At 52.0% G+C, this 11,465-nt stretch overlaps 1 protein-coding gene across 1 annotated transcript; it reads left to right on the forward strand.

Annotated features, from left to right (window-relative positions):
* Window positions 1-9,136: 9,136 nt before the first annotated feature.
* Window positions 9,137-10,443, forward strand: LOC128341118 (uncharacterized). The gene is made up of 3 exons (XM_053287226.1): window positions 9,137-9,600; window positions 9,782-9,907; window positions 10,202-10,443. Exons 1-3 carry the CDS (start codon window positions 9,240-9,242, stop codon window positions 10,420-10,422), a joined length of 708 nt encoding a protein of 235 aa, XP_053143201.1. The 5' UTR covers window positions 9,137-9,239; the 3' UTR covers window positions 10,423-10,443.
* Window positions 10,444-11,465: the final 1,022 nt, after the last annotated feature.

Genomic DNA, 11,465 nt, shown 5'->3' on the forward strand with positions numbered 1-11,465 from the left:
AGAGCTCATTGAGGAACCCTCTGTGACAGAACCCCTTCCAGCACCTCACATCACCAACAACATCCTGGGGGAAGCGCTCATTGAGGAACCCTCCATGCCAGAACCTCTTCCAGCACCTCGTATCACCAACGACATCCTTGGCGCTCACTGAGGAACCATCCATGCCAGAACTTCTTCCAGCACCTCGTATCACCAACAACATCCTGGGGGAAGAGCTCACTTCTTCCAGCACCTCGCATGACCAACAACATCCTGGGGGAAGAGCTCACTGAGGAACCCTCCATGCCAGAACCTCTTTCAGCACCTCGCATCACCAACAACATCCTGGGGGAAGAGCTCACTGAGGAACACTTCATGCCAGAACACCATCCAGCACCTCGTATCACCAACGACATCCTTGGAGAAGAGCTCATTGAGGAACCCTCTGTGACAGAACCCCTTCCAGCAACTCACATCACCAATGACATCCTGGGGGAAGCACTCATTGAGGAACCCTCCATGCCAGAACCTCTTCCAGCACCTAGTATCACCAACGACATCCTTGGCGCTCACTGAGGAACCCTCCATGCCAGAACCTCTTTCAGCACCTCGCATCACCAACAACATCCTGGGGGAAGAGCTCACTGAGGAACACTTCATGCCAGAACACCGTCCAGCACCTCGTATCACCAACGACATCCTTGGAGAAGAGCTCATTGAGGAACCCTCTGTGACAGAACCCCTTCCAGCAACTCACATCACCAATGACATCCTGGGGGAAGCACTCATTGAGGAACCCTCCATGCCAGAACCTCTTCCAGCACCTCGTATCACCAACGAAATCCTTGGCGCTCACTGAGGAACCATCCATGCCAGAACTTCTTCCAGCACCTCGTATCACCAACAAAATCCTGGGGGAGAGCTCACTTCTTCAAGCACCTCGCATGACCAACAACATCCTGGGGGAAGAGCTCACTGAGGAACCGTCCATGCCAGAACCTCTTCCAACACCTCGTATCACCAACAACATCCTGGGGGAAGAGCTCACTGAGGAACCCTCCATGCCAGAACCTCTTCCAGCACCTCATATCACCAACAACATCCTGGGGGAAGAGCTCACTGAGGAACCCTCCATGCCAGAACCTCTTTCAGCACCTCGTAACACCAAAAACATCCTGGGGGAAGAGCTCACTGAGGAACACTTCGTGCTAGAACACCTTCCAGCACCTCGTATCACCAACGACATCATTGGCGAAGAGCTCATTGAGGAACCCTCTGTGACAGAACCCCTTCCAGCACCTCACATCACCAACAACATCCTGGGGGAAGCGCTCATTGAGGAACCCTCCATGCCAGAACCTCTTCCAGCACCTCGTATCACCAATGACATCCTTGGCGCTCACTGAGGAACCATCCATGCCAGACCTTCGTCCAGCACCTCGTATCACCAACAACATCCTTGGGGAAGAGCTCATTTCTTCCAGCAACTCGCATGACCAACAACATCCTGGGGGAAGAGCTCACTGAGGAACCCTCCATGCCAGAACCTCTTTCAACACCTCGCATCACCAACAACATCCTGGGGGAAGAGCTCACTGAGGAACACTTCATGCCAGAACACCGTCCAGCACCTCGTATCACCAACGACATCCTTGGAGAAGAGCTCATTGAGGAACCCTCTGTGACAGAACCCCTTCCAGCAACTCACATCACCAATGACATCCTTGGGGAAGCACTCATTGAGGAACCCTCCATGCCAGAACCTCTTCCAGCATCTCGTATCACCAATGACATTCTGGGGGAAGAGCTCATTGAGGAACCCTCTGTGACAGAACCCCTTCCAGCACCTCGTATCACCAACAACATCCTGGGGGATGAGCTCACTGAGGAACACTTCATGCCAGAACCCCTTCCAGCACCTAGCATCACCAACAACATCCTGGGGGAAGAGATCACTGAGGAACCCTCCATGCCGGAACCTCTTCCAGCACCTCATATCACCAACAACATCCTGGGGGAAGAGCTCACTGAGGAACCCTCCATGCCAGAACCTCTTTCAGCACCTCGTATCACCAACAACATCCTGGGGGAAGAGCTCACTGAGAAACACTTCATGCCAGAACACCTTCCAGCACCTCATATCACCAACGACATCCTTGGCGAAGAGCTCATTGAGGAACCCTCTGTGACAGAACCCCTTCCAGCACCTCACATCACCAACAACATCCTGGGGGAAGCGCTCATTGAGGAACCCTCCATGCCAGAACCTCTTCCAGCACCTCGTATCACCAACGACATCCTTGACGCTCACTGAGGAACCATCCATGCCAGAACTTCTTCCAGCACCTCGTATCACCAACAACATCCTGGGGGAAGAGCTCACTTCTTCCAGCACCTCGCATGACCAACAACATCCTGGGGGAAGATCTCACTGAGGAACCCTCCATGCCAGAACCTCTTTCAGCACCTCGCATCACCAACAACATCCTGGGGGAAGAGCTCACTGAGGAACACTTCGTGCCAGAACACCGTCCAGCACCTCGTATCACCAACGACATCCTTGGCGAATAGCTCATTGAGGAACCCTCTGTGACAGAACCCCTTCCAGCAACTCACATCACCAATGACATCCTGGGGGAAGCACTCATTGAGGAACCCTCCATGCCAGAACCTCTTCCAGCACCTAGTATCACCAAATACATCCTTGGCGCTCACTGAGGAACCATCCATGCCAGAACTTCTTCCAGCACCTCGTATCACCAACAACATCCTGGGGGAAGAGCTCACTTCTTCCAGCACCTCGTATCACCAACAACATCCTGGGGGAAGAGCTCACTGAGGAACACTTTGTGCCAGAACCTCTTCCAGCACCTCGTATCACCAACAACATCCTTGGCGAAGAGCTCACTGAGGAACCCTCTGTGACAGAACCCCTTCCAGCACCTCGTATCACCAATGACATCCTGGGGGAAGAGCTCATTGAGGAACCCTCTGTGACAGAACCCCTTCCAGCAACTAACATCACCAATGACATCCTGGGGGAAGCACTCATTGAGGAACCCTCCATGCCAGAACCTCTTCCAGCACCTCGTATCACCAATGACATTCTGGGGGAAGAGCTCATTGAGGAATCCTCTGTGACAGAACCCCTTCCAGCAACTCACATCACCAATGACATCCTGGGGGAAGAGCTCACTGAGGAACACTTCATGCCAGAACCCCTTCCAGCACCTCGCATCACCAACGACATCCTTGGCGAAGAGCTCATTGAGGAACCCTCTGTGACAGAACCCCTTCCAGCACCTCACATCACCAACAACATCCTGGGGGAAGCGCTCATTGAGGAACCCTCCATGCCAGAACCTCTTCCAGCACCTCGTATCACCAACGACATCCTTGGCGCTCACTGAGGAACCATCCATGCCAGAACTTCTTCCAGCACCTCGTATCACCAACAACATCCTGGGGGAAGAGCTCACTTCTTCAAGCACCTCGCATGACCAACAACATCCTGGGGGAAGAGCTCACTGAGGAACCCTCCATGCCAGAACCTCTTCCAACACCTCGTATCACCAACAACATCCTGGGGGAAGAGCTCACTGAGGAACCCTCCATGCCAGAACCTCTTCCAGCACCTCGTATCACCAACAACATCCTGGGGGAAGAGCTCACTGAGGAACACTTCATGCCAGAACACCTTCCAGCACCTCGTATCACCAACAACATCCTGGGGGAAGCGCTCATTGAGGAACCCTCCATGCCAGAACCACTTCCAGCACCTCACATCACCAACAACATCCTGGGGGAAGCGCTCATTGAGGAACCCTCCATGCCAGAACCTCTTCCAGCACCTCGTATCACCAACAACATCCTGGGGGAAGAGCTCACTTCTTCCAGCACCTCGCATGACCAACAACATCCTGGGGGAAGAGCTCACTGAGGAACCCTCCATGCCAGAACCTCTTTCAGCACCTCGCATCACCAACAACATCCTGGGGGAAGAGCTCACTGAGGAACACTTCGTGCCAGAACACCGTCCAGCACCTCGTATCACCAACGACATCCTTGGCGAAGAGCTCATTGAGGAACCCTCTGTGACAGAACCCCTTTCAGCAACTCACATCACCAATGACATCCTGGGGGAAGCACTCATTGAGGAACCCTCCATGCCAGAACCTCTTCCAGCACCTTGTATCACCAATGACATTCTGGGGGAAGAGCTCATTGAGGAATCCTCTGTGACAGACCCTCTTCCAGCACTTCACATCACCAACAACATCCTGGGGGAAGCGCTCATTGAGGAACCCTCCATGCCAGAACCCCTTCCAGCAACTCACATCACCAAGGACATCCTGGGGGAAGCACTCATTGAGGAACCCTCCATGCCAGAACCTCTTCCAGCACCTCGTATCACCAATGACATTCTGGGGGAAGAGCTCATTGAGGAATCCTCTGTGACAGAACCCCTTCCAGAACCTCGTATCACCAACAACATCCTGGGGGATGAGCTCTCTGAGGAACACTTCATGCCAGAACCCCTTCCAGCACCTAGCATCACCAACAACATCCTGGGGGAAGAGCTCACTGAGGAACCCTCTGTGACAGAACCTCTTTCAGCACCTTGTATCACCAACAATATCCTGGGGGAAGAGATCACTGAGGAGCCCTCCATGCCAGAACCTCTTCCAGCACCTCATATCACCAACAACATCCTGGGGGAAGAGCTCACTGAGGAACCCTCCATGCCAGAACCTCTTTCAGCACCTCGTATCACCAACAACATCCTGGGGGAAGAGCTCACTGAGAAACACTTCGTGCCAGAACACCTTCCAGCACCTCATATCACCAACGACATCCTTGGCGAAGAGCTCATTGAGGAACCCTCTGTGACAGAACCCCTTCCAGCACCTCACATCACCAACAACATCCTGGGGGAAGCGCTCATTGAGGAACCCTCCATGCCAGAACCTCTTCCAGCACCTCGTATCACCAACGACATCCTTGGCGCTCACTGAGGAACCATCCATGCCAGAACTTCTTCCAGCACCTCGTATCACCAACAACATCCTGGGGGAAGAGCTCACTTCTTCCAGCACCTCGCATGACCAACAACATCCTGGGGGAAGAGCTCACTGTGGAACCCTCCATGCCAGAACCTCTTTCAGCACCTCGCATCACCAACAACATCCTGGGGGAAGAGCTCACTGAGGAACACTTCGTGCCAGAACACCGTCCAGCACCTCGTATCACCAACGACATCCTTGGCGAAGAGCTCATTGAGGAACCCTCTGTGACAGAACCCCTTCCAGCAACTGACATCACCAATGACATCCTGGGGGAAGCACTCATTGAGGAACCCTCCATGCCAGAACCTCTTCCAGCACCTCGTATCACCAACGACATCCTTGGCGCTCACTGAGGAACCATCCATGCCAGAACTTCTTCCAGCACCTCGTATCACCAACAACATCCAGGGGGAAGAGCTCACTTCTTCCAGCACCTCGTATCACCAACAACATCCTGGGGGAAGAGCTCACTGAGGAACACTTTGTGCCAGAAGCTCTTCCAGCACCTCGTATCACCAACAACATCCTTGGCGAAGAGCTCACTGAGGAACCCTCTGTGACAGAACCCCTTCCAGCACCTCGTATCACCAATGACATTCTGGGGGAAGAGCTCATTGAGGAACCCTCTGTGACAGAACCCCTTCCAGAAACTCACATCACCAATGACATCCTGGGGGAAGCACTCATTGAGGAACCCTCCATGCCAGAACCCTTTCCAGCACCTCGTGTCACCAATGACATTCTGGGGGAAGAGCTCATTGAGGAATCCTCTGTGACAGAACCCCTTCCAGCACCTCGTATCACCAACAACATCCTGGGGGAAGAGCTCACTGAGGAACACTTCGTGCCAGAACACCGTCCAGCACCTCGTATCACCAACGACATCCTTGGCGAAGAGCTCATTGAGGAACCCTCCATGCCAGAACCCCTTCCAGCAGCTCAGATCACCAAGGACATCCTGGGTGAAGCACTCATTGAGGAACCCTCCATGCCAGAACCTCTTCCAGCACCTCGTATCACCAATGACATTCTGGGGGAAGAGCTCATTGAGGAATCCTCTGTGACAGACCCCCTTCCAGCACTTCATATCACCAACAACATCCTGGGGAAGCGCTCATTGAGGAACCCTCCATGCCAGAACCCCTTCCAGCAACTCACATCACCAAGGACATCCTGGGGGAAGCACTCATTGAGGAACCCTCCATGCCAGAACCTCTTCCAGCACCTCGTATCACCAATGACATTCTGGGGGAAGTGCTCATTGAGGATTCCTCTGTGACAGAACCCCTTCCAGCACCTCGTATCACCAACAACATCCTGGGGGAAGAGCTCACTGAGGAACACTTCATGCCAGAACCCCTTCCAGCACCTCGCATCACCAACGACATCCTTGGCGAAGAGCTCATTGAGGAACCCTCTGTGACAGAACCCCTTCCAGCACCTCACATCACCAACAACATCCTGGGGGAAGCGCTCATTGAGGAACCCTCCATGCCAGAACCTCTTCCAGCACCTCGTATCACCAACGACATGCTTGGCGCTCACTGAGGAACCATCCATGCCAGAACTTCTTCCAGCACCTCGTATCACCAACAACATCCTGGGGGAAGAGCTCACTTCTTCAAGCACCTCGCATGACTAACAACATCCTGGGGGAAGAGCTCACTGAGGAACCCTCCATGCTAGAACCTCTTCCAACACCTCGTATCACCAACAACATCCTGGGGGAAGAGCTCACTGAGGAACCCTCCATGCCAGAACCTCTTCCAGCACCTCGTATCACCAACAACATCCTGGGGGAAGAGCTCACTGAGGAACCCTCCATGCCAGAACCTCTTTCAGCACCTCGTATCACCAACAACATCCTGGGGGAAGAGCTCACTTCTTCAAGCACCTCGCATGACTAACAACATCCTGGGGGAAGAGCTCACTGAGGAACCCTCCATGCTAGAACCTCTTCCAACACCTCGTATCACCAACAACATCCTGGGGGAAGAGCTCACTGAGGAACCCTCCATGCCAGAACCTCTTCCAGCACCTCGTATCACCAACAACATCCTGGGGGAAGAGCTCACTGAGGAACACTTCATGCCAGAACACCTTCCAGCACCTCGTATCACCAACAACATCCTGGGGGAAGCGCTCATTGAGGAACCCTCTGTGACAGAACCCCTTCCAGCACCTCACATCACCAACAACATCCTGGGGGAAGCGCTCATTGAGGAACCCTCCATGACAGAACCTCTTCCAGCACCTCGTATCACCAACAACATCCTGGGGGAAGAGCTCACTTCTTCCAGCACCTTGCATGACCAACAACATCCTGGGGGAAGAGCTCACTGAGGAACCCTCCATGCCAGAACCTCTTTCAGCACCTCGCATCACCAACAACATCCTGGGGGAAGAGCTCACTGAGGAACACTTCGTGCCAGAACACCGTCCAGCACCTCGTATCACCAACGACATCCTTGGCAAAGAGCTCATTGGGGAACCCTCTGTGACAGAACCCCTTTCAGCAACTCACATCACCAATGACATCCTGGGGGAAGCACTCGTTGAGGAACCCTCCATGCCAGAACCTCTTCCAGCACCTCGTATCACCAACGACATCCTTGGCGCTCACTGAGGAACCATCCATGCCAGAACTTCTTCCAGCACCTCGTATCACCAACAACATCCTGGGGGAAGAGCTCACTTCTTCCAGCACCTCGTATCACCAACAACATTCTGGGGGAAGAGCTCACTGAGGAACACTTTGTGCCAGAACCTCTTCCAGCACCTCGTATCACCAACAACATCCTGGGGGAAGAGCTCACTGAGGAACCCTCTGTGACAGAACCCCTTCCAGCACCTCATATCACCAATGACATTCTGGGGGAAGAGCTCATTGAGGAACCCTCTGTGACAGAACCCCTTCCAGAAACTCACATCACCAATGACATCCTGGTGGAAGCACTCATTGAGGAACCCTCCATGCCAGAACCCTTTCCAGCACCTCGTGTCACCAATGACATTCTTGGGGAAGAGCTCATTGAGGAACCCTCTGTGACAGAACCCCTTCCAGCACTTCACATCACCAACAACATCCTGGGGGAAGCGCTCATTGAGGAACCCTCCATGCCAGAACCTCTTCCAGCAACTCAGATCACCAAGGACATCCTGGGGGAAGTACTCATTGAGGAACCCTCCATGCCAGAACCTCTTCCAGCACCTCGTATCACCAATGACATTCTGGGGGAAGAGCTCATTGAGGAATCCTCTGTGACAGAACCCCTTCCAGCACCTCGTATCACCAACAACATCCTGGGGGAAGAGCTCACTGAGGAACACTTCATGCCAGAACCCCTTCCAGCACCTAGCATCACCAAAAACATCCTGGGGGAAGAGCTCACTGAGGAACCCTCTGTGACAGAACCTCTTTCAGCACCTCGTATCACCAACAATATCCTGGGGGAAGAGCTCACTGAGGAACACTTCGTGCCAGAACCCCTTCCAGCACCTCGTATCACCAACGACATCCTTGGCGAAGAGCTCATTGAGGAACCCTCTGTGACAGAACCCCTTCCAGCACCTCGCATGACCAATGACATCCTGGGGGAAGCACTCACTGAGGAACCCTCCATGCCAGAACCTCTTCCAGCACCTCGTATCACCAACAACATCCTGGGGGAAGAGCTCACTGAGGAACCCTCCATGCCAGAACCCCTTCCAGCACCTCGCATCACCAACAACATCCTGGGGGAAGAGCTCACTGAGGAACACTTCGTGCCAGAACCTCTTTCAGTACCTCGTATCACCAACAACATCCTGGGGGAAGAGCTAATTGAGGAACACTTCGTGCCAGAACCCCTTCCAGCACCTTGTATCACCGACATCCTTGGCGAAGAGCTCATTGAGGAACCCTCTGTGACAGAACACCTTCTAGCAACTCACATCACCAATGACATCCTGGGGGAAGCACTCATTGAGGAACCCTCCATGCCAGAACCTCTTCCAGCACCTCGTATCACCAACAACATCCTGGGGGAAGAGCTCACTGAGGAACCCTCCATGCCAGAACCTCTTCCAGCACCTCGTATCACCAACAACATCCTTGGCAAAGAGCTCACTGAGGAACCCTCTGTGACAGAACCACTTCAAGCACCTCACATCACCAATGACTTCCTGGGGGAAGCTATCATTGAGGAATCCTCCATGCCAGAACCCCTTCCAGCACCTCACATTACCAACAACATCCTGGGGGAAGCGCTCGCTGAGGAACCCTCCGTGCCAGAACCCCTTCCAGCACCTCGCATCACCAACAACATCCTGGGCGAAGTGCTCATTGAGGTAACCTCGATGCCAGGGCCCCTTCCAAAACCTTGCATCACCAATGACCTACTGGGGAAAGTGCTCATTGAGGATACCTCAGTGCCAGGTCCTTCCATCCTCACAGACACTCCAAAGGAAGCAGCTTCTGTGTCGGAGTCCTTACTAGAGCCTTCCATTGCTGATAATTATCTTCAGCAAGAAGTAGAACTCCTCAAAGGATTACAGCATGACTATGTCCAGCAGCGTAAGTATTGCGACACCTCAGAAACCTTTTGCATATACACCCAGCACAAAGATCAGCTGCAGTTTTGATACCCAGCCCAGATGATGGGACTAAGCCCTAACACTGCCCTTTTTGCAAGTCACCAGTACTCAGCCTGGTCAGCACATACAACATTTGTTCCTTTTTGTTCTCTTTGTTGCAGAACTGAGGGTTCGCCGCATTTCCCAACAGTTCCCTCGTTCTCTCCGAGCCATCAACCTGCAAATTGGACACATGCAGACAAGGCTCATCCACAGTGAAGTTCGGCTGCAGCAGTGGGAAAGGGAAGGTATGTTCACAGCATGCCCATGAAATTGCTGCTGGGCTAAGAACGGCTCTTTTGTTTATTTCATGTTGAAATGCTTGATTTGAGTCTGCATCTAAGGTTTCAGGGGGGGAGGCCTGTGAGTGGGTTGTCAGTGCTTGCTGAAGTGTTCCTTCATTTTCTGTCTTTCATGTGTCCAAACTCCAGTGCCTGTAATCCAAGCAGCTTCTCAGAGTGAGCAGTGAGGGCAAGTGATGGTGGGTGTGGTAGGGTGTCAGCCTTTGCAGCTGACCTCCTGCTTCTTCTTCTCTCTTGCAGATGTTCCTGCAGGCCCTGCTGCACTTCTCCAGCCCTCTGGGTCTGATTCATCATTGTCCTCTGCCTCCCTTGAGGTTGCCTCCATCCCACCCTCCACCTCTTCCCTCCTCCTGCATCCCTCTCCACCTCGTCCTCCTTCCCCACCTCCTCTGGAGCTGGACCTCAGCAATGTGAAAGAAACTCTGCAGTTTGGTAGAGATGCAGGTCCATCAGCTGCATGACCGTAAGTCTCACAGAGGCAGCACTCCATAACCTCTACCTTTTCCATCCTCATTGTGATTTTACAATCTAAAAAACTTATAGTCTAAAAACAGAGGCAGGGATACAATAGAAGAAGTAGAGGGAACCTGAGGTGGGGGCAAGTGGGGGAAAGATGTGTATGTATTTCAGCTGTACCTCCTTAGGACCAGGGAGACCCAGGTTTGAATTCTCATCCAGTCATGAAACTCTCTGGGTGACTTTGGGCCAGTCACTTGTCCCACAGCCTAACTTACCTCTTAGGGTTATTGTGAGGAAAAAATAACCATGTATAAACCTCCCTGAGCTGCTTGAGGGAGAGCAGAATATGAATGCTAAAAGGAAAACAAATATCAGCCCTTTTGAGTTTAAGCTGAGATGAAACAGGAAACCAAGGAGGATGATATACAATTGTGCATATTGCAAATCCTCCTTATAGTGTCATCAATGTACATAGGCAAAAGTTCCCTGCCACCAGGAGCATACAGTCTAAAGCAGAGGCGTACCTAGGGAAAATAGCGCCTAGGGCAAACACTGAAATTGCGCCCCCTGTCCAAGCATCTGACACCCATCTTTCAGATAACTTTACCATATTAGCTCAAAAATAAAAGTCAGGCTCATTAATCTTTTAATATTTCAAAAACTATTTAACAGTGGACGTAGCCAAACCAAAAAATGCTGGAAAACTACAAATTTCAGTATGCTGGGGCTCATGAAATACCCAAATACTATGTGGAGGTGTACTTGGAAAACTAAACAGAAGTGCCTGTCTAATTCTCTACTATGCATTGTAGCATCACCATTATATAAGTTTTAAAAATCAATGGAGAATTTGACTTTTCCCAGATACTCTGTAAATAATTAAAGGATATGCAGAGTAAACTGTGTCACTGCTTGGTATATATTCTAGTATTTCAGACAATTAAAATGAGAGAAAGAGATCAAGAAACTCCCAGTGGCCTTAATACTAAGGATTTCACACTGATTCAAAGAAAAACTCACCATTAATAGCCATATTATTAAGACA

This window comes from Hemicordylus capensis, chromosome 1, assembly GCF_027244095.1.
Source record: "Hemicordylus capensis ecotype Gifberg chromosome 1, rHemCap1.1.pri, whole genome shotgun sequence".
NCBI classification, from domain to species: Eukaryota; Metazoa; Chordata; class Lepidosauria; order Squamata; family Cordylidae; genus Hemicordylus; species Hemicordylus capensis.